At 43.4% G+C, this 20,470-nt stretch overlaps 1 protein-coding gene across 3 annotated transcripts in view; it reads right to left on the bottom strand.

Moving 5' to 3' along the window:
• Nucleotides 1-364: 364 nt before the first annotated feature.
• Lrrc2 (leucine rich repeat containing 2) overlaps nt 365-20,470 on the bottom strand; it is a 32,522-nt gene continuing 12,416 nt past the window's right edge. For all 3 annotated transcript variants that reach the window (NM_028838.2, XM_006512364.4, XM_006512365.4), the window contains exons 5-9: nt 17,854-17,990; nt 14,272-14,417; nt 4,806-4,961; nt 3,468-3,604; nt 365-2,801 (exon numbers count right to left, since the gene is read on the bottom strand). In NM_028838.2, the coding sequence (NP_083114.2) occupies nt 2,752-2,801; nt 3,468-3,604; nt 4,806-4,961; nt 14,272-14,417; nt 17,854-17,990 (626 nt within the window). In that variant the 3' untranslated portion in view covers nt 365-2,751. The remainder of the gene's footprint in view (nt 2,802-3,467; nt 3,605-4,805; nt 4,962-14,271; nt 14,418-17,853; nt 17,991-20,470) is intronic.

Genomic DNA, 20,470 nt, shown 5'->3' with positions numbered 1-20,470 from the left:
GAGAGGTCTTTAAAAGTCTAATTAGGTAGGGAGTTGGGGAGAAGTCTCAGATGAAAGTACCACTCAGGTACAAGGACCCAAGTTCAGATCTGCAGCATGAGTGAAAAGCAAGGCGTGAAGTCATGTAGTCCCTCCTGCGCAAGCGCGGGGGTAGGGGGTGGGGCTGAGACGGGCAGATCCCAGACAGTCACTGGCCAGTTTGTGTGTATGTGGCCAGAACAATAATCTACAAGTTCAGCAAGAGACACCATGTCAATAGTAAGAAAAGTAACAAACGACAAGGCGGTGAAGTAAGGAAGACACCCCGAGCCTATCTCTGGGACACACACATACACCGCACACAGGAACACACGTGGAACAAGGCTTTTACGCAAAGGCTGGTTTTATTAAAATAGAATTTACATACATTAAGAAGTCCATTTGTATGAAATTCTACCCTTCCATCTTTTCACATTTTAGTTTTCAAATCTTGATATAAAGCCTGTACTTGAGTATGAAATACAATCTTAGTCATTTGTTTAGGACTAATCATCAATTTGAAACAGGTTTTTTTGTTTTGTTTTGGTTTTTTTTGTTTGTTTGTTTATTTTGAAACAGGGTTTCTCTGTGTAGCCTTGGCTGTCCTGGAATTCACTTTGTAGACCAGGTTGGCCTCGAACTCAGAAATCCGCCCGCCTCTGCCTCCCGAGTGCTGGGATTAAAGGTGTGCGCCACCACGCCCGGATGAAACAGTTTTAAGTGTGAGGAAGAAAGATGTTTCGTCCTTTCGCCTGCCTCTGGACAGTTTGCTTTCTGTTGAAGTGACGCTACTGAGATAGGAAAAAAAACGCTGAAAATACTGAAATGCCAATATTAATCTTTCTTCTTTCCATTTTCTGTGAGTGCGCGGATGTGTTGCGTGGTTTTGCATGTGTGTGGGGTGCACCTGTGTGTGTCCCCATGGAGAGGCCAGAGTTTGACTCCTACTCTAGCATCTTCCCACTTTATTGACCGAGGCTCTATCTCCTATTCAAGACAACAGCTTCCGGTAGGCCTGGCTAGCTAGCCAGTTTGCACTGGGTACCCAGACTGGAATGGCAGGTGAGCCACCTGGTTCTTAGATTTGGATAGCAACAGCTTTAACCACTGAGCCATCTCCCAGCCTTAGTAACCCTTTTGTTTTAGGTTGTGTTTGTTTGTTTGTTTGTTTGTTTTAATTGTGTGTTATGTGGTAACCTTTTTAAATTATATGATTCTGAGGGCAAATCAGTTCTTTGGGTTAAAAAAAAAAGGAAAAATTACCCATTTATTAATTCATTCATTCATTTGTTCGTTCATTTGTTTGTTTATAATCACAGACAATGTCCTCCTGCCCCAGCGTAACAGGTTAGGCCTTGCTGTGCAGTATGGTAGCCACAAGTGACTATTTAAGTAAATTGCATTTAAAATGTAGTTTTTGAGATTTGGCAGACATCACGTACTCCATCCCTGGACGCTGTGGCATCTAACAACACAGACACAGGCTGTTTAACCACTGCGAGGGCTGTAGTGGGCTGCACTGGACTACCTCCGAAAGGAGACCACTCATACACAAACCAGCAATACATGTGTATCTCCCTCTTCTCTTCAGAACAGCCACTTCCTGCTTGTTTTAGCCTAAGACACCGTATAAAAATAGAAGCTTTATATAGTTCCTCCAGTGATGTAAGCATGATTCAGGAACACAGAGCTCCCCCCCCCACCCCCCCACCCCCCAGAGAGTGATACCTTTACCAATGCAAATTGACATCCCGGAGGCTCCTGCCAGCCCACAGCTGCACTCCAGTAGGCAGAACCCTCCTGTCACTCCCATATGGAAGCCGCAGTGTGGTGTCCACACTCTCCCCAGCACCTACAGGAGTGAACCCTGAAGGCATTCCTCCGCTCTTTGTTCTGAGGACCACCAGGTGACCATTCAGGACAGAACAAGCAGAGTATTTGGATCTTCCCAGCTCACACTGTCTGAGTGTCTAGTGCTGGATGCTCTACATAATGCCAGTCTTTCTTTCCACCCTCGAGACCCAAGTTATACCATCAGGCTCTCCTGAGAGTCAAAGTACAACTTAAAATGTACTTGCCAAAATAAATTTGAAATATGGAAGTAGGAAGTTGTTTAGACTCAAGGAGCGTTGTTCTCAATAAAAATAAACAGTATACTGAAATATTTTCTTTTTCTTTTTTTTTTTTTTTTTAGATTTATTTATTTACTATATGTAAGTACTCTGTAGTTGTCTTCAGACACTCCAGAAGAGGGCATCAGATTTTGTTACGGATGGTTGTGAGCCACCATGTGGTTGCTGGGATTTGAACTCTGGACCTTCGGAAGAACAGGCTCTCTTAACCACTGAGCCAGCCCCCTGAAACATTTTCAAGGTGGTAAATTCTCCATTTCACCCACAACCCTCTAGCCCTTGATTCCTGAACATAATGCATCCAATTTCAAAACTTGTTCTAGGTGTTGTAATTTTTTTAAATGTTGTAATTTTTAAGTGATGTGTTTCCTAAATTATTAAATATGCAGTATTTAGGACAAGTATGTGCATTCGTCTGCTAACATTAATATATAAGCAAGTTTATCAATAATTTGAATGTTATCTTTCTTAACAGTGATGATGGTAGTAGTTTCTAGACTTTGTCCTTAAGCACAAGCCGCAATTCCAATAAGAGGTAACACATATTCAAAGATTTAGAGCACGGGGCAGTAAGATTTTTGTCATCTTCTGGTGAACCGAATCAAAGCTGAAGACTAAATGACACTTTGGTCGTATAACTGGGAACAGCTTCTGTAATAAAGAAAAAATAGAAATATATACTTAGATTTTTATTTACTTATTTACCTTTTTTGTTTGTTTGTTTTCAAAACAGAGTTTCTCTGGGTGGAGCTGGACCAGGCTGGCCTTGAACTCACTGAGATCCACCTGCCTATGCCTCCTGAATGCTGGGATCAAAGGAATGCATGCTATCATTGTGGTTCACAAATAGCCACAAATAATTTTTTTTGTCAATTTATATCATTTTAGATGTTTTTTGTTTTGGGTTTTTTTTGTTGTCGTTGTTGTTGTTTTTTGTTTTGGTTTGGTTTTTGGTTTTTCGAGACAGGGTTTCTCTGTGTAGCCCTGGCTGTCCTGGAACTCACTTTGTAGACCAGGCTGGCCTCAAACTCAGAAATCCACCTGCCTCTGCCTCCCAAGTGCTGGGATTAAAGGCGTGGTGCCCGGCGGTTTTTGTTTTTGTTTTTTTTTTAAGATTTATTTATTTATTATATGTAATTACACTGTAGCTGTCTTCAGACACACCAGAAGAGGGTGTCAGATCTCATTATGGATGGTTGTAAGCCACCATGTGGTTGCTGGGATTTGAACACAGGACCTTCAGAAGAGCAGTCAGTGCTCTTAACCACTGAGCCATCTCACCAGCCCTTAGACGGTTTTTACATTGTCCCAACTCACCTCTTTCTTTAAGGTCTTCAATATATGCTTTCATAAATTCCTTATCAAAATGCTGGCGGTCCCGCTCGCTCTCTACTGTGTCTTCAGTGTCTTGACATCCGGTCTTATCAATGGGATTGTCCACAAGGCTTACAAATCTGTAGGGAAAGCACAGAAAGCGCACGTGTTTACTGGGACTGTTCAACAGCAAAATTCCTCTTCTGTGTGTTGGAGAGATGTCTCTGCAGTCAAGATCACTAGCTGCTCTGCCAGAGGGCCTGGGTTTGATTCCCAGCACCCACACACTGGTCACAACCACCGTCTGGAACTTTGGTTTCAGGATAGCAGGGATATATATTTATATCTATATTTACTCCTTGATTATTTTCTTAGCAGCATTTACAGAGTATGAAGGTATTTTCCTTCTGGAGCAGTGGTTTCTCTAACACATCCATTTATTCATTCTTTCTTTTCTCCACTGAGCCACACGCAATTCATCCGTCTTTTTCTTTAATCATCCCCCACATGGCTCAGTTGGCAGAGCGCCTCCCTAGCATGCACAGAGCCCTGGTTCTGATCCCTAGCATCACATAAACTGAGCATGCCTGTACTTCCCATACTCAGGTGGTGGAAGCAGGAGGATGAGGAGTTCAAGGTCATCCTCCGCTGTGCAGTGAGTTTGTGGCTGAGCCACAGAAGACCCTGTCTAACAGAAATTAAGAGACACAAGTCAGCCAATCAGAAGTCAACCAATCAGAAGTCAGCCAATCAGAAGTCAGCCAATCAGACGTCAGCCAATCAGAATTCCGTTTTCCTCTATCTTGTTCACAATACACCGTCCAAGAATTTGGGTCTCCGTCTCTTCATAATGATAAATGAAGATGTATGAGAAGGTTCCCGAGGGCACAGTCTCCTGACTTGTTTTTTATCCATTTGGGAGAGAGCAAGACTTCACCCCATTAGAGCCTGTATCACCTTTGCATAGATGGCTGTCTTTGTTTTGGGGATCACTGAGGAAGTCAGAAAGATCATGCAAACAGAAAGGATTCCTTGAACAGTGTCTGCTCTATCCAGGGCAACAGAGATGTGACAAATGAGAGGTCTAGCCTGTGCCCCCCACCTTATGCTGTCCAATGGCAAGTGGTGTTTGTAGCTCTATTTAATGACTATACTCCTCGGGCATTCGATAAACAAACCCCTTCAACTCCTGTAGAAAGTGGAGCAAGGTTAGATTCTCCGGAGTATGAAAATCATCTAATCAGCCTCTAATCTAATATAATATCCTGGATGGAGCCAGAGGTGATTGGCTCTTGCCCCTGTGCAGGGATTCTGGGGGCCCGCCCCTTCCGGTGTACTCACTTCAAAGGCGTGGAGGCATCGCAGAGGGCGGTCGGGACCTCCACCAGGTGATCCCCACTGACAACCAGCAAGGTGAGCTTTTTGAGGTTGAGCATGGCTTGAGGAAGGTAGGTCAGCTTGTTTTTATACAGCAGGAAACCTTGTAGCTCTTCCAGCCTGCAGAGAAGCAAGGGCTCGGCTTATTTACCACCAACCGTGTGTGTGTGTGTGTGTGTGTGTGTGTGTGTGTGTGTGTGTGTGTGTGTGTGTGTGTACATGCGCGCGCGCAACCATGACCTTACGCCTCACACTTACACAAAGTTATGATTTTTTTTAAAATGTGGGGCTGGTGAGATAGCTCAGCTGGTAAAAGCACCCTACTGCGCTTCCAAAGGTCCTGAGTTCAAATCCCAGCAACCACATGGTGGCTCACAACCATCCGTAATGAGATCTGACTCCCTCTTCTGGTGTGTCTGAAGACAGCTACAGTGTACTTACATATAATAAATAAATAAATCTTTAAAAAAAAAATGTGCCGGGCGTGGTGGCGCACACCTTTAATCCCAGCACTTGGGAGGTAGAGGCAGGCGGATTTCTGAGTTCAAGGCCAGCCTGGTTTACAAAGTGAGTTCCAGGACAGCCAGGGCTATACAGAGAAACCCTGTCTCGAAAAACAAACAAACAAACAAAAAATGCATGAAACTATGTAGATTTTACTTTTTACTGATTTAATTGCCCATTGAAGACATGGATTTAACAAGTTACAGAACAAGCCGCACAGGCCCTAAAAAATCAACAGACTTCATCCTAAGTGTCCCCTGCATTTCCCTGGGTTCCTGTAAGAATACACAGATTTGAGCAGTTTCCTTTTATACAAGCTACTCTTTTTAAAAAAATTATAGAAGGAAGAAAACCACAGAACAAAAGGGAATGCAAAAACAACAACAAAAACAAAATGTGTTTTATGTTTATTTGCTTTTGCTTTCTAGTTTATTCTAGTCTGGAGGTCCCACCTCCAGATTGTTTTTTGTTTTTATGTTTTTGTTGTTGGGGTTTTTTTTTTTTTCCCATTCATTTACCATGTCTTGTGTAATGCCACAAATATCTCAAAAAACTCCTGTCATTTCAAACACAGACAAATGTCACTTGGCCTCCTTAGCCCAAGAAATGCCAACATTCGTTCCTCATAGGGACCAAGAATAGAGATGTGATCTGGAATGACGCTAGCTAAGCCACCAACGGTCTGTAAACCTAGCAGTTTATTTACATTTTCGTAGTACCAGTGTAAACTCAAGAGGACATGGGTTGGTTTACACCCATTGAGCCCGGCCCACTTTCCAGGCCCAGGAATAAGAAGCCAAATTATCAGTGGCATGAATGAATGAATGAGTGAATGGATGAATTAATCTATCTTATATGTTTCAGTGTACTAATTACTATTTAAAGAACAGGTTACAAAAGAAAAAAAGAAAAAAAAAAAGCTGGGTGGTGGTGGCGCACGCCTTTAATCCCAGCACTTGGGAGGCAGAGGCAGGCAGATTTCTGAATTTGAGGCCAGCCTGGTCTACAGAGTGAGTTCCAGGACAGCCAGAGCTACACAGAGAAACCCCTGTCTCAAAAAACCAAAAAATACAAAATAAAAAAAGAACAGGTTACATTTTACATTTTATTTTTATGTGTGGGCACGTGCTTAATAGTATCAATGGCAGGAAAGAAAGAATGACTCAGTCTAGCTTATATGTTTTTTAATTATGTGTACATGAGAGCAGGTGTACGGAGGCCAGAGTGTCAGACCCCTGGAACTGGAGTTACAGGCAGTTATGAATTTCCCAGTGTGGGTGCGGGGAGCTGAACTCAGGTCCTATGGCATAACATTTAAATAGTCTTTTTGTTGTTGTTGTTTCTTTTGTTGTTGTTGTTGTTGTTTTAAGACCAGGTCTCTTTATGTAGTCCTGGCTGTCCTGGAACTTGAAATGTAGAACAGGGTGGTCTTGAACTCACAGAAATCCATCTGCCTCTGTCTCCAGAGTGCTGGAACTAAAAGTATATGCCACCGCATCTGGCTACACTGGCTATCTTCATAGCCAAGCTACCTCTCCAGCCCCTTCACATTCTCTCATTTTTTTTCATTTTAAATTACACATACTTATGTGTTTCTGTACATGAGGAGGTACACCAGAGTGCAGCTGCCTGACGAGCCAGATCCTACGGGGCTGAAGTTGCAGGCAGGTGTGTGCCATCTGATGTGGGTGCTAGGGACGGAACTTGGGTCCTCTGCAAGAGTACTTGGCCTTAACCACTGAGCCATCGGACCAACCCCTCCATCTTGTGTTCTGAGCCAGGGTCTCTCACCGAATCTGGTGATAGATAACCAACTGACTAGACTGGTTGCCACAAGCTCCGGGGAGTTGCCTGTTTTTGCCAGCAAGAGCACAAGGGTTACACTTGGGAGTAGCCGCACACGGCTTTTACAGGACTGTAGGGGACCCAACTGGCATCCTCATGCTTACAGGGCAGACACTTCACCCGCTGAGCCATCCCCCTAGCACATAACTCTTGTTTTTTAAAAATTAAATAGCTGCATGGATATAATTTAATAACATAACTACCGTGCCAATTCTGTTTAAAGTTATGGACCTTAAGTTAATAAATGAAAAGTAAGAAAACATTCTCTTCGCTGGTGTTCTTCTAAGCAGAGTAGTGTTTCTACTCATAATAATGTTTCTACACACAATACATTTTCTTTTCAATCTCTGTGAAGTAAAATTAACAATGTTATTCTATGAAAGATGAAACTTAGTCTAGAAGCTCATATCGGGGCTGGAGAGATGGCTCAGAGGTTAAGAGCACTGGCTGCTCTTCCAGAGGTCCTGAGTTCAATTCCCAGCAACCACATGGTGGCTCATAACCATCTGTAATAGGATCTGATGCCCTCCTCTATATGCAGACATACATGCATATATTATATAATATATATATATAATATTATATTATATATACACACATATATACTGGCATCCTCACGCTTAAAGAGAAGACACTTCACCCGCTGAACTATCCCCCCAGCACATAACAATTGTTTTTTAAAAATAATATATATATATATATATATATATATATATATATATATATATATCTTTTTTTTAAAAAATGAGGTTCATATCAGTAGTCTTAGCATCCAGGAAGCTGAGTCAGGAACACTGTGAGTTCTGAGTCCTTCCAGGCTACAGAGTAAGCCCCTATCTCAAAAATCAAAAAAATAAAGAAAACAAAAATCTCTTCGAAGCTGTTGTGATGGCACGTTTATGGATCCAGGACTTAGGAGGTTGAGGCAGGAAGATTATGAGTTTGAGGCTAACCTGGGCTACTTTGCAAGACTCTGTCTCAAAGGAAAGGAGAGAAAGAAGATGCAATGAGCTAGCTCAGCAGGCAAGGGTGCCTGCCACCAAACCTAACAACCTGAATTTGGTCTCCAAGACCTACACGGTGGAAGGAGAGGATCAGCTCTCATAGCCAATATCTGAGTTCTTTTCCCAGGCATACATGTGCACGTGCATGCTCACACACACACACACTCACACTCACACTCAGTTTTTAAAAAATCAATTATGGTGTTGTACACCTTTAATTCCAGCACTCATGAAGGAGAGGCAGGCAGATCTTTGCAAGTTCAAGATCAACTGGGTCTATATAGTGAGTTTCAGGCCAGCCTGGGCTAAAAGGGGAGAACCAGTCATTACACACATAAATAAACAGATAGTTAGATAGATAGATAGATAGTGTTGGGAGCCGCGCCCACATTCGCCGTTACAAGATGGCGCTGACAGCTGTGTTCTAAGTGGTAAACAAATAATCTGCGCATGTGCCAAGGGTATCTTATGACTACTTGTGCTCTGCCTTCCCCGTGACGTCAACTCGGCCGATGGGCTGCAGCCAATCAGGGAGTGACACGTCCGAGGCGAAGGAGAATGCTCCTTAAGAGGGACGGGGTTTCGTTTTTTCTCTCTCTTGCTTTTCTCGCTCTCTTGCTTTTCTCGCTCTCTTGCTTTTCTCTCTCTCTTGCTTTTCTCTCTCTCTTGCTTCTTGCTCTCTTGCTTCCTGCACCCTGGCTCCTGAAGATGTAAGAATAAAGCTTTGCCGCAGAAGATTCTGGTCTGTGGTGTTCTTCCTGGCCGGTCGTGAGAACGCGTCTAATAACAATTGGTGCCGAATTCCGGGACGAGAAAAAAAAACTCGGGACTGGCGCAAGGAGGATCCCTCATTCCGGAACCAGAACTGCGGATCACGTTTATAAAGGTTCCCGTAACACAGACTGTTGAGAAGGATTCAACTGCCGAATTCAGAACTCATCAGCTGGGGAACGACGGTGATAAAGGTTCCCGTAAAGCAGACTGTTAAGAAGGATTCAACTGTATGAATTCAGAACTTTTCAGCTGGGGAACGGCGGTAACCCGTAAGTATAGCTTTACAAGATAAGTCTGATCTTGAACTTTCTAACGAAATTCAAGACAGTCTATCAGAAGTAAAGTGGAAAATGTTTGGCCTTGAATTTTTTCTGGTGTTAGGAGCCCTTTTGTTCCTTTTCACATGTTATCAAGTGATTAAGATAGGGCTGAAAATTCTAGAGGAAATTCAGGGCAGTCTATCAGAAGTAAAGCGGGGAGAGAGAGTAGGAGCAAGGAGAAACGGTAAGTATACAGGCCTTTCCAAGGGTCTTGAACCCAAGGAAAAGTTTAGGTCAGGTAAGAATACCTGGAGAGAGATTAGAAGAAAAAGAGGAAAAAGGGAAAAGAAGAAAGATCAATTAGCGGAGGTCTCTAGGAAAAGGAGCCTGTGCTCATCGCTGGATGGGCTCGGGGAGCCAGCTCTTAGTAGCTCTGAAGCAGGTGAAGAATTCTCCTCTGAGGAAACAGACTGGGAGGAAGAAGCAGCCCATTACCAGCCAGCTAATTGGTCAAGAAAAAAGCCAAAAGCGGCTGGCGAAGGCCAGTTTGCTAATTGGCCTCAGGGCAATCGGCTACCAGGTGCACTCCCGCCCTATGCGGAGTCCCCGCCCTGCGTAGTGCGTCAGCCCGTAGTGCGTCAGCAATGCGCAGAGAGGCAGTGCGCAGAGAGGCAGTGCGCAGACTCATTCATTCCCCGAGAGGAACAAAGGAAAATAGAACAGGCATTTCCAGTCTTTGAAGGAGCCGAGGGTGGGCGTGTCCACGCTCCGGTAGAATATGTGCAGATTAAAGAAATTGCTGAGTCGGTTCGTAAATACGGAACCAATGCTAATTTTACCTTGGTGCAGTTAGACAGGCTCGCTGGCATGGCACTAACTCCTGCTGACTGGCAAACGGTTGTAAAAGCCGCTCTCCCTAGTATGGGCAAATATGTGAAATGGAGATCTCTGTGGCGAGAGGCTGCACAGGCGCAGGACCGAGCAAACGCTGCTGCTTTAACTCCAGAGCAGAGAGATTGGACTTTTGACTTGTTAACGGGTCAGAGAGCTTATTCTGCTAAACCTGATAAGAGGTATCAATGGAAGGTCTTACCACAGGGAATGTCCAATAGTCCTACTATGTGCCAGCTTTATATGCAAGAAGCTCTTTTGCCAGTGAGGGAACAATTCCCCTCTTTAATTTTGCTCCTTTACATGGATGACATCCTCCTGTGCCATAAAGACCTTACCATGCTACAAAAGGCATATCCTTTTCTACTTAAAACTTTAAGTCAGTGGGGTTTACAGATAGCCACAGAAAAGGTCCAAATTTCTGATACAGGACAATTCTTGGGCTCTGTGGTGTCCCCAGATAAGATTGTGCCCCAAAAGGTAGAGATAAGAAGAGATCACCTCCATACCTTAAATGATTTTCAAAAGCTGTTGGGAGATATTAATTGGCTTAGACCTTTTTTAAAGATTCCTTCCGCTGAGTTAAGGCCTTTGTTTAGTATTTTAGAAGGAGATCCTCATATCTCCTCCCCTAGGACTCTTACTCTAGCTGCTAACCAGGCCTTACAAAAAGTGGAAAAGGCCTTACAGAATGCACAATTACAACGTATTGAGGATTCGCAGCCTTTCAGTTTGTGTGTCTTTAAGACAGCACAATTGCCAACTGCAGTTTTGTGGCAGAATGGGCCATTGTTGTGGATCCATCCAAACGTATCCCCAGCTAAAATAATAGATTGGTATCCTGATGCAATTGCACAGCTTGCCCTTAAAGGCCTAAAAGCAGCAATCACCCACTTTGGGCAAAGTCCATATCTTTTAATTGTACCTTATACTGCTGCACAGGTTCAAACCTTGGCAGCCGCATCTAATGATTGGGCAGTTTTAGTTACCTCCTTTTCAGGAAAAATAGATAACCATTATCCAAAACATCCAATCTTACAGTTTGCCCAAAATCAATCTGTTGTGTTTCCACAAATAACAGTAAGAAACCCACTTAAAAATGGGATTGTGGTATATACTGATGGATCAAAAACTGGCATAGGTGCCTATGTGGCTAATGGTAAAGTGGTATCCAAACAATATAATGAAAATTCACCTCAAGTGGTAGAATGTTTAGTGGTCTTAGAAGTTTTAAAAACCTTTTTAGAACCCCTTAATATTGTGTCAGATTCCTGTTATGTGGTAAATGCAGTAAATCTTTTAGAAGTGGCTGGAGTGATTAAGCCTTCCAGTAGAGTTGCCAATATTTTTCAGCAGATACAATTAGTTTTGTTATCTAGAAGATCTCCTGTTTATATTACTCATGTTAGAGCCCATTCAGGCCTACCTGGCCCCATGGCTCTGGGAAATGATTTGGCAGATAAGGCCACTAAAGTGGTGGCTGCTGCCCTATCATCCCCGGTAGAGGCTGCAAGAAACTTTCATAACAATTTTCATGTGACGGCTGAAACATTACGCAGTCGTTTCTCCTTGACAAGAAAAGAAGCCCGTGACATTGTTACTCAATGTCAAAGCTGCTGTGAGTTCTTGCCAGTTCCTCATGTGGGAATTAACCCACGCGGTATTCGACCTCTACAGGTCTGGCAAATGGATGTTACACATGTTTCTTCCTTTGGAAAACTTCAATATCTCCATGTGTCCATTGACACATGTTCTGGCATCATGTTTGCTTCTCCGTTAACCGGAGAAAAAGCCTCACATGTGATTCAACATTGTCTTGAGGCATGGAGTGCTTGGGGGAAACCCAGACTCCTTAAGACTGATAATGGACCAGCTTATACGTCTCAAAAATTCCAGCAGTTCTGCCGTCAGATGGACGTAACCCACCTGACTGGACTTCCATACAACCCTCAAGGACAGGGTATTGTTGAGCGTGCGCATCGCACCCTCAAAGCCTATCTTATAAAACAGAAGAGGGGAACTTTTGAGGAGACTGTACCCCGAGCACCAAGAGTGTCGGTGTCTTTGGCACTCTTTACACTCAATTTTTTAAATATTGATGCTCATGGCCATACTGCGGCTGAACGTCATTGTTCAGAGCCAGATAGGCCCAATGAGATGGTTAAATGGAAAAATGTCCTTGATAATAAATGGTATGGCCCGGATCCTATTTTGATAAGATCCAGGGGAGCTATCTGTGTTTTCCCACAGAATGAAGACAACCCATTTTGGGTACCAGAAAGACTCACCCGAAAAATCCAGACTGACCAAGGAAATACTAATGTCCCTCGTCTTGGTGATGTCCAGGGCGTCAATAATAAAGAGAGAGCAGCGTTGGGGGATAATGTCGACATTTCCACTCCCAATGACGGTGATGTATAATGCTTAAGTATTCTCCTGCTTTTTTACCACTAACTAGGAACTGGGTTTAGCCTTAATTCAGACAGCCTTGGCTCTGTCTGGACAGGTCCAGACGACTGACACCATTAGCACTTTGTCAGCCTCAGTGACTACAGTCATAGATGAACAGGCCTCAGCTAATGTCAAGATACAGAGAGGTCTCATGCTGGTTAATCAACTCATAGATCTTGTCCAGATACAACTAGATGTATTATGACAAATAACTCAGCAGGGATGTGAACAAAAGTTTCCGGGATTGTGTGTTATTTCCATTCAGTATGTTAAATTTACTAGGGCAGCTAATTTGTCAAAAAGTCTTTTTCAGTATATGTTACAGAATTGGATGGCTGAATTTGAACAGATCCTTCGGAAATTGAGACTTCAGGTCAACTCCACGCGCTTGGACCTGTCGCTGACCAAAGGATTACCCAATTGGATCTCCTCAGCATTTTCTTTCTTTAAAAAATGGGTGGGATTAATATTATTTGGAGATACACTTTGCTGTGGATTAGTGTTGCTTCTTTGATTGGTCTGTAAGCTTAAGGCCCAAACTAGGAGAGACAAGGTGGTTATTGCCCAGGCGCTTGCAGGACTAGAACATGGAGCTCCCCCTGATATATGGTTATCTATGCTTAGGCAATAGGTCGCTGGCCACTCAGCTCTTATATCCCATGAGGCTAGACTCATTGCACGGGATAGAGTGAGTGTGCTTCAGCAGCCCGAGAGAGTTGCAAGGCTAAGCACTGCAATGGAAAGGCTCTGCGGCATATATGAGCCTATTCTAGGGAGACATGTCATCTTTCATGAAGGTTCAGTGTCCTAGTTCCCTTCCCCCAGGCAAAACGACACGGGAGCAGGTCAGGGTTGCTCTGGGTAAAAGCCTGTGAGCCTAAGAGCTAATCCTGTACATGGCTCCTTTACCTACACACTGGGGATTTGACCTCTATCTCCACTCTCATTAATATGGGTGGCCTATTTGCTCTTATTAAAAGAAAAAGGGGGAGATGTTGGGAGCCGCGCCCACATTCGCCGTTACAAGATGGCGCTGACAGCTGTGTTCTAAGTGGTAAACAAATAATCTGCGCATGTGCCAAGGGTATCTTATGACTACTTGTGCTCTGCCTTCCCCGTGACGTCAACTCGGCCGATGGGCTGCAGCCAATCAGGGAGTGACACGTCCGAGGCGAAGGAGAATGCTCCTTAAGAGGGACGGGGTTTCGTTTTTTCTCTCTCTTGCTTTTCTCGCTCTCTTGCTTTTCTCGCTCTCTTGCTTTTCTCTCTCTCTTGCTTTTCTCTCTCTCTTGCTTCTTGCTCTCTTGCTTCCTGCACCCTGGCTCCTGAAGATGTAAGAATAAAGCTTTGCCGCAGAAGATTCTGGTCTGTGGTGTTCTTCCTGGCCGGTCGTGAGAACGCGTCTAATAACAAGATAGATAGATAGATAGATAGATAGATAGATAGATAGATAGATAGATAGAAAGATAGATGACTGAAACAAGTCAAATTTGCCCAGACAATGAAGATGTGTTCAAATGCATACATGCACATATGTGTGATACACAATGGAAACTGCCTTACTCTATCGTTTCCTAGAAACAAACTCTGGAAAATTAGTTGATTTCAAAGAATATTTCTGTGCTAGCATATGTAAGTGCTAAGGATCTCAGTGTGTTAGTAATCAATTCATATACCTCACCTTCGAATGCAAGTAGCTACCTGTCTATATCTTGTGGCAGGTCACTCAGATTGTTGCTGCTGATATCCAGCCACTGCAGACGACACATCCGCAGGACACAGATAGGAACGCTGGAGAACTTGTTCGCAGAGATATCCACAAATGTAACTTGCTTCAAATTACTTAACTAGAAAAGAATACAAGAACATTTTAATTACCCTCTGTGACAGTTAACCCTGGTTGGTAACTTGACAGGATTTAGAATCACCATGGAAACCAGTCTCTGGGCACGTCTAGGATGGAGGGACTGGGTAGATTGAGTTAATGGTGATTGGAAGACCCCCCCCCCCTTAACTGTGGCTGGGCTGCCTCATTCCCTGGGCTGGGGTCCTAGGCTGCAAGCGAGCATCAGCACCCATCACTCTCAGTTTGACTACGCAGTGGTAGTGACTACCTCAAGCTCCTGCTACCACAGCTTCCCGACATGATGGGTGGTACCCTCGAGGTGTGAGCCAACGTAAAGCCCTCCCTCCACGAGCTGCTCTCATCAGATGCTTTATCACGGCATCAGGACATGTATATACCGTGTGAAGACAAGAATGAAGTTCAACTAATAATGTTTAGAACAACGTTTCTGTCTCAGAAGCATCCATGAGTATATATGTATCACAGACCAGAGCCACTATACGTTCCAGAGCACCTACTGTAAAGCACCCATTGTACTTCCTGATGGGATACAGAAGTAAGCAGCACACTATGGCTGCCCTCGGGGAGCTGAAATTTCTTACAAATAAGCAAAGCTACAAACTCGGGGAGTAAGAATTGACGAGTCTCAACTTTCAGGAAATGAAGGATTTCACGGAGGACAGAAAACTGGAACTGGGTCTCCCAGGTGGGAAGTAGCATGCACAAAGTCACAAAAGACAGAGAGTTCAAGTCTCTCCTTGCTGCTGCTGCTGTTGGTTGTTTGATTGATTGATTGATTGATTGATTGATTGAGATAGCGTCTCACTACAAAACCTTGGCTGTCCCAGATCTCACTATGCAGAGCAGGTTGGCCTCGAACTCCCCATTGCCTCTGCTGGGATTAAAGGCGTGTGCCACCATGGCCAACTAGAAAGATCAAGTCTTACAGAGTATGATGGTGTGATGAGAATTGCATCAGGCTTTGACAAGTCTTGAGGAAACCCACATGTGCAAAGGCCAGGTGATAATGATAAGGATTCCTTGATCATGTCTGGCCTCAGGGGCTGAGCAGGTTGGGTTCTGTTGTTGTGGTTTTCTATCCAGAGGTCTTGTTTGCAAGATGCCAACTCAAACACATGGAGAGATAGATATATTTTACCTCAGTGAAAATCTGTGAATCTTGAATGAAGTTGAACAGATGTTGCATAACTGGAATTGTTATGAATATTTGGTAGCTACTATGAAACATAAGAGCTTTTTCTTTTTTTTTTTTAAAGATTTATTTATTTATTTATTTATTTATTATATGTAAGTACACTGTTGCTGTCCTCAGACGCCCCAGAAGAGGGCGCCAGATCTCATTACGGATGGTTGTGAGCCACCATGTGGTTGCTGGGATTTGAACTCTGGACCTCAGAAGAGCAGTCAGTGCTCTTAACCGCTGAGCCATCTCTCCAGCCCCGAGCTTTTTCTTTTTTAATTTACTTATTTGAAGAGTCCATGAATAAAATTAGAGTAATCTCTCAAAGCACATTTGCAGGCCACCAAGATGGCTCAGTGGATAAGAGTGTTTGCAGTCAAGCCTGATGATATGAGTTTGATCCCCAGGGCCTAGACTATGAAAAGAAAACCAACTACCAAGAGTTGTCCTCTGATTTCCACAAGCACCCACACACAGAGGCACACAAAACAAATAATGTCATAAAGAAATCTAAGCTGGGCAGTGGTGGCGCATGCCTTTAATCCCAGCACTTGGGAGGCAGAGGCAGGCAGATTTCTGAGTTCAAGGCCAGCCTGGTCTACAGAGTGAGTTCCGGGACAGCCAAGGCTACACAGAGAAACCCTGTCTCGAAAAAACAAAAGAAAAAAAGAGTTGCTATAGTCATAGTATCTCATCACAGCAATAGAAACCATAACTAAGAGGGGCTGTTAATGTATCAAAAATAATAATAATAACATGCTTGGGTTTTTTTTTTTTTAAGTGAATAGTGTGTGTGTGCGAGTGCTGACTGCAGAAGAGGGCATCTGATTACCAGGAACTAGAGTTAAGGCATTGTGAACTCAGATTGTCTGCGTGAGCAACAAGCATTCTTAACTGCTGATCCATCTCTCAACTGCAACATCCAACAAAGAAGGAAATTCCATGAATATAAGAGGCATTTCTGGCTGGAGATGGCTCAGCGGTTAAGAGCACTGACTGCTTTTCCAGAGGTCCTGAGTTCAGTTTTCAGCAACCACATGGTAGCTCACAACCATCTATAAAGGGATCTGATGCCCTCTTCTGGTGTGTCTAAAGACAGCTACAGTGTACTCACATAAAATAAAATAAATAAACCTTAAGAAAAAAAAGAGAGAGAGATTTCCCATTAGTTACTTTCATCAGTGGCAAAGCAAAACATTTATAAAGCACACTGAAACTGACAGTTCTATTTGCCTACAAATCCCAGGGTCATTAGATGAAAGGAGAGAACTTCAGTTGAGAAAATGCCTCCATAAGATCAGCCAGGGGGACATTTTCTTATTGGTGTTTGATGGGATGATTATGGAAGAAAGAAAGAAAGAGAGAGAGAGAGAGAGAGAGAGAGAGAGAGAAAGAGAAAGAGTTAGAGACTAAAACAACTAACCTAAAAATCCAGTCTCAGGAAGCTAAGGCAAAAAGAAACTGGTTGTTTGAGGCCAGGCTGGGATACACAGGAAGACCTTGTCTCTTAGAGACAGAGAGAAACAGAGAAACAGAAAGAGAAAGAGAGAAAGACAGACAGAGACAAAGATCCATTATAAGAGTTTAATATCAGATTCAAAATAGCAGAAGAAAAAAATCAGAGAGCTGAAAGGCAGGCCAAAGAAACTCTCCAACCTAAAGAGGTTTTAAAGGATGAAATCTGGGGATGGATAGATGGTGGGGTTTTAATTTTCCCAAGAACCTTTATTGAACTGGTTGTCCTTTCTCTACTGAACTATATGGGTGATTCTGTTGAAAAATTAATTGATTGTAAATATAATATAGTTGGGCATGGTGATGCACACCTTTAATCCCAGTATACACAGCAAGTTTCAGGCCAGCCAGGACTACATAGTAATACTCTATCTCAAAATAAAATTATAATGTATATGTAAATATATAATAGAGGTTTGTCTCTGCAATTTCAATTCTGTCTTATTTTTCTGTCTGTCTGTTTGTCTGTCTGTCTGTCATCTGTCTTTATGTAAATTCTCTGCTGTGACTTTATAGTAAGTTTTGAAGCTGCATCTCTAGTTTTGTCCTATTTCAAAGTTGCTTGGCAACTCACATTTGCATGTGAAGCTTAAGAACAAACTAGCAATAAACAAACAAACCAAAATACTAGAGTTTTAGTAAAGGTTTCTCCCAGTGCAGAGCACTTCATGTCATAAGTTAAATAATAGCAAGTCATAGGGCAGACGCACTTGTTTCTTACTTCAAAGGGGAGATCCATCAGGTCCAGATTCCCAGAACAGTCCAGTCTCTCTAGATGCTCACAGTCTCCTAGCTCCGGGGGAATACTCTTCAAATGGTTAAAACTCACATTGAGTTCTTTCAGGTTCTTTAAGCGACCTGGCAACACAAAATGTCAACCTCCATTGAGTAGGTCCTTCAACGTCTTTTAAGAACAGAAACAAGCTGGACAGTGGTGGTACACACCTTTAATCCCAGCACTTGGGAGGCAGAGGCAGAGGCAGAAAGATTTCTGAGTTCGAAGCCAGCCTGGTCTACAGAGTGAGTTCTGGGACAGCCAGGGCTACACAGAGAAACTCTGTTTTGAAAAAAAAAAAAAGGAAGAAGGAAAGGAAGGAAGAAAAAAAGAAAGAAACAAAACAAACAAGCTGGGCATGGTGGCATAGACCTTTAGGCTCAGACGACAAAGAAAGGCAGATCTCTGTGACTTACAGCCCAGCCAGATCTACAAAGAGATTCTCAAGAACAGAGACAAATCTCAGGGGAGAAAGCTTTGCCTAATGACAGGGAGCCCAGACATGTCAGTGAGCCTTATTTTTAGTACTGAAAGTACAAAAGCAGAAAGATCACAGCCATGTGTAATGAGCCCGTCTCAAAAAGCTACATAAGGTCTGTATTTGTCTCAAAAAGAAATTCGAAGAAAAGGGAAACAAAACAAAACAAAAGCAAAAACAACAGTAAGAGGTGTGCAGACATAAAGCAATTCAGTGTTTGTATTTCGAGCGCTCTTTATTGGCGGTCTGCTCATCTTAGCCACTTCCGGCTTTAGCAGGAGTATTCCGCGGTTTGCGCTATGGTTTGCTGGTCGGCTTCACTTCCCTAGTTCTTTCATCCCCGGCGACACTAGGGTTAACGTTAACGTTCATTAGTTACTTTTCTGTTGCTGTAATAAAATATCATGACCAAAACTTGGAGAAGAGAGTTTGAGGTTGCAGGGACCTGGTGTTTAAGAGCACTGCCTGCTCTCCCAGAGGTTCTGGGTTCATCTCCCAGCATGCACGCGGCAGCTAATAACCCACTGTAACTCCATTTCTAGGGGATCCAGCACCCTTTTTCTGGCCTCTTCAGGCACTGCAACATGTGGTCCATAGCCACATGTACAAGCAAAACACAGATATGCACAAATAAAACGTTTAAAAGTTGAAAGGGAAAAAGCAAAATTTTGGCTTATGGTTCCAAAGGGAGAATTCATAATTGCAGAAAGGGCATGACACGGAAACAGAAGCAGGAAGCTAGCTGATCACATGTCCTCCCACCGCAGGAAGTAGAATAAATCTATAGACCCAAGTCAAAGCCCGCCCCCACTGACGTACTTCCTCCCGCAGGGCTCCACCTCCAAAAGGTTCCACTTCTCCCAAACAGCGCCACCAACAGGGACCAACCTTTGTCACTCAAACCACTGCAAGGTGTGAAGAGGATCTGTCTGCCATATAGCCTGGGTCAAACCAGGCACCCTTGGTGTGCAAACCTCATGAGAGCTGAAACAAGGCCCTGATTGTTAAGATCGCTGTAGCTCCTAGGATAGCAGAAACTGCGGTGCCTGCTGGTAGACTCTTAAAACAAGACTCTTAAAACTCTTAAAACAGGGCATGAGCTAGATACAGAAATATGCAAAGTTCTGCATGTGTGATAAATGACTAAAAGGAACACACGGTTTACAGATCGCGTGTAATACACCATTCATCTTTTCCATCTGCATTCTTTCCGTTCTGATACGTCATGCTTCCCAAAGAATCTAGAAGTCAAGCGGGTGTGAGCACATCCAAAAGAACAGAACATTTCCAGAATGATCGGAAGATGCTGTATTCTAGTTCTGATTCTACTTTAATATTTATTTCATTTTATTTTATTTGCATGTATGTGTGCACCACATACATGCAGGAGTCTTTGATGTTAGAAGAAGAGGATATCAGATCATCCCTAAAACTGGAGTTACAGGCAATTATGAATTGCCATGTGGGTGCTGGGAATCAAACTTAGCCCCTCTTAGCTGATGAGTCACCTCTCCAGCCCCCCTAATGCTGATTCTTGTTTGAAAATACAGGCTCCAACTTAGAAACTAGCATAAGAATAAATCATAATAATACTCCAAAAAATCACAAGGACTTTGAATAACAGAACAAGGTGCCCAGTACAGAACAATATCCATGCTACAGTTAAAGAAATGCAAGAGTCGGTTAGCTGAATGAGTGCCCAACTCACAAACTGGCCTCCCGGGACGACCTCGCTTGCTGCTCTCTTCTCCTCCTCCCCATTCCCCCATCCCCAGTCCAGTGCCCATCAGTGCTGGGGGGCACATGAGAATTTTTTTTTTTTGGTTGGTTGGTTGGTTTTTCAAGACAGGGTTTCTCTGTATAGCCCTGGCTGTCCTGGAACTCACTTTGTAGACCAGGCTGGACTTGAACACAGAAATCCGCCTGCCTCTGCATCCCGAGTGCTGGGATTAAAGACGTGTGCCACCATGCCCAGCTCATAGGGAATTTTTTAAAACACCAGTGCCTAACTGGGGTGTGTGATGCGTGTCTGCTAGCTCAGTACTTAGGAGGCTGAGGCAGGAGGATCAGCATGTGGGAATCTGA

Source organism: Mus musculus, chromosome 9, assembly GCF_000001635.26.
Source record: "Mus musculus strain C57BL/6J chromosome 9, GRCm38.p6 C57BL/6J".
NCBI classification, from domain to species: Eukaryota; Metazoa; Chordata; class Mammalia; order Rodentia; family Muridae; genus Mus; species Mus musculus.
Note: the sequence above shows the minus strand (reverse complement) of the source record. Positions and strands in the feature narration are given on the sequence as shown.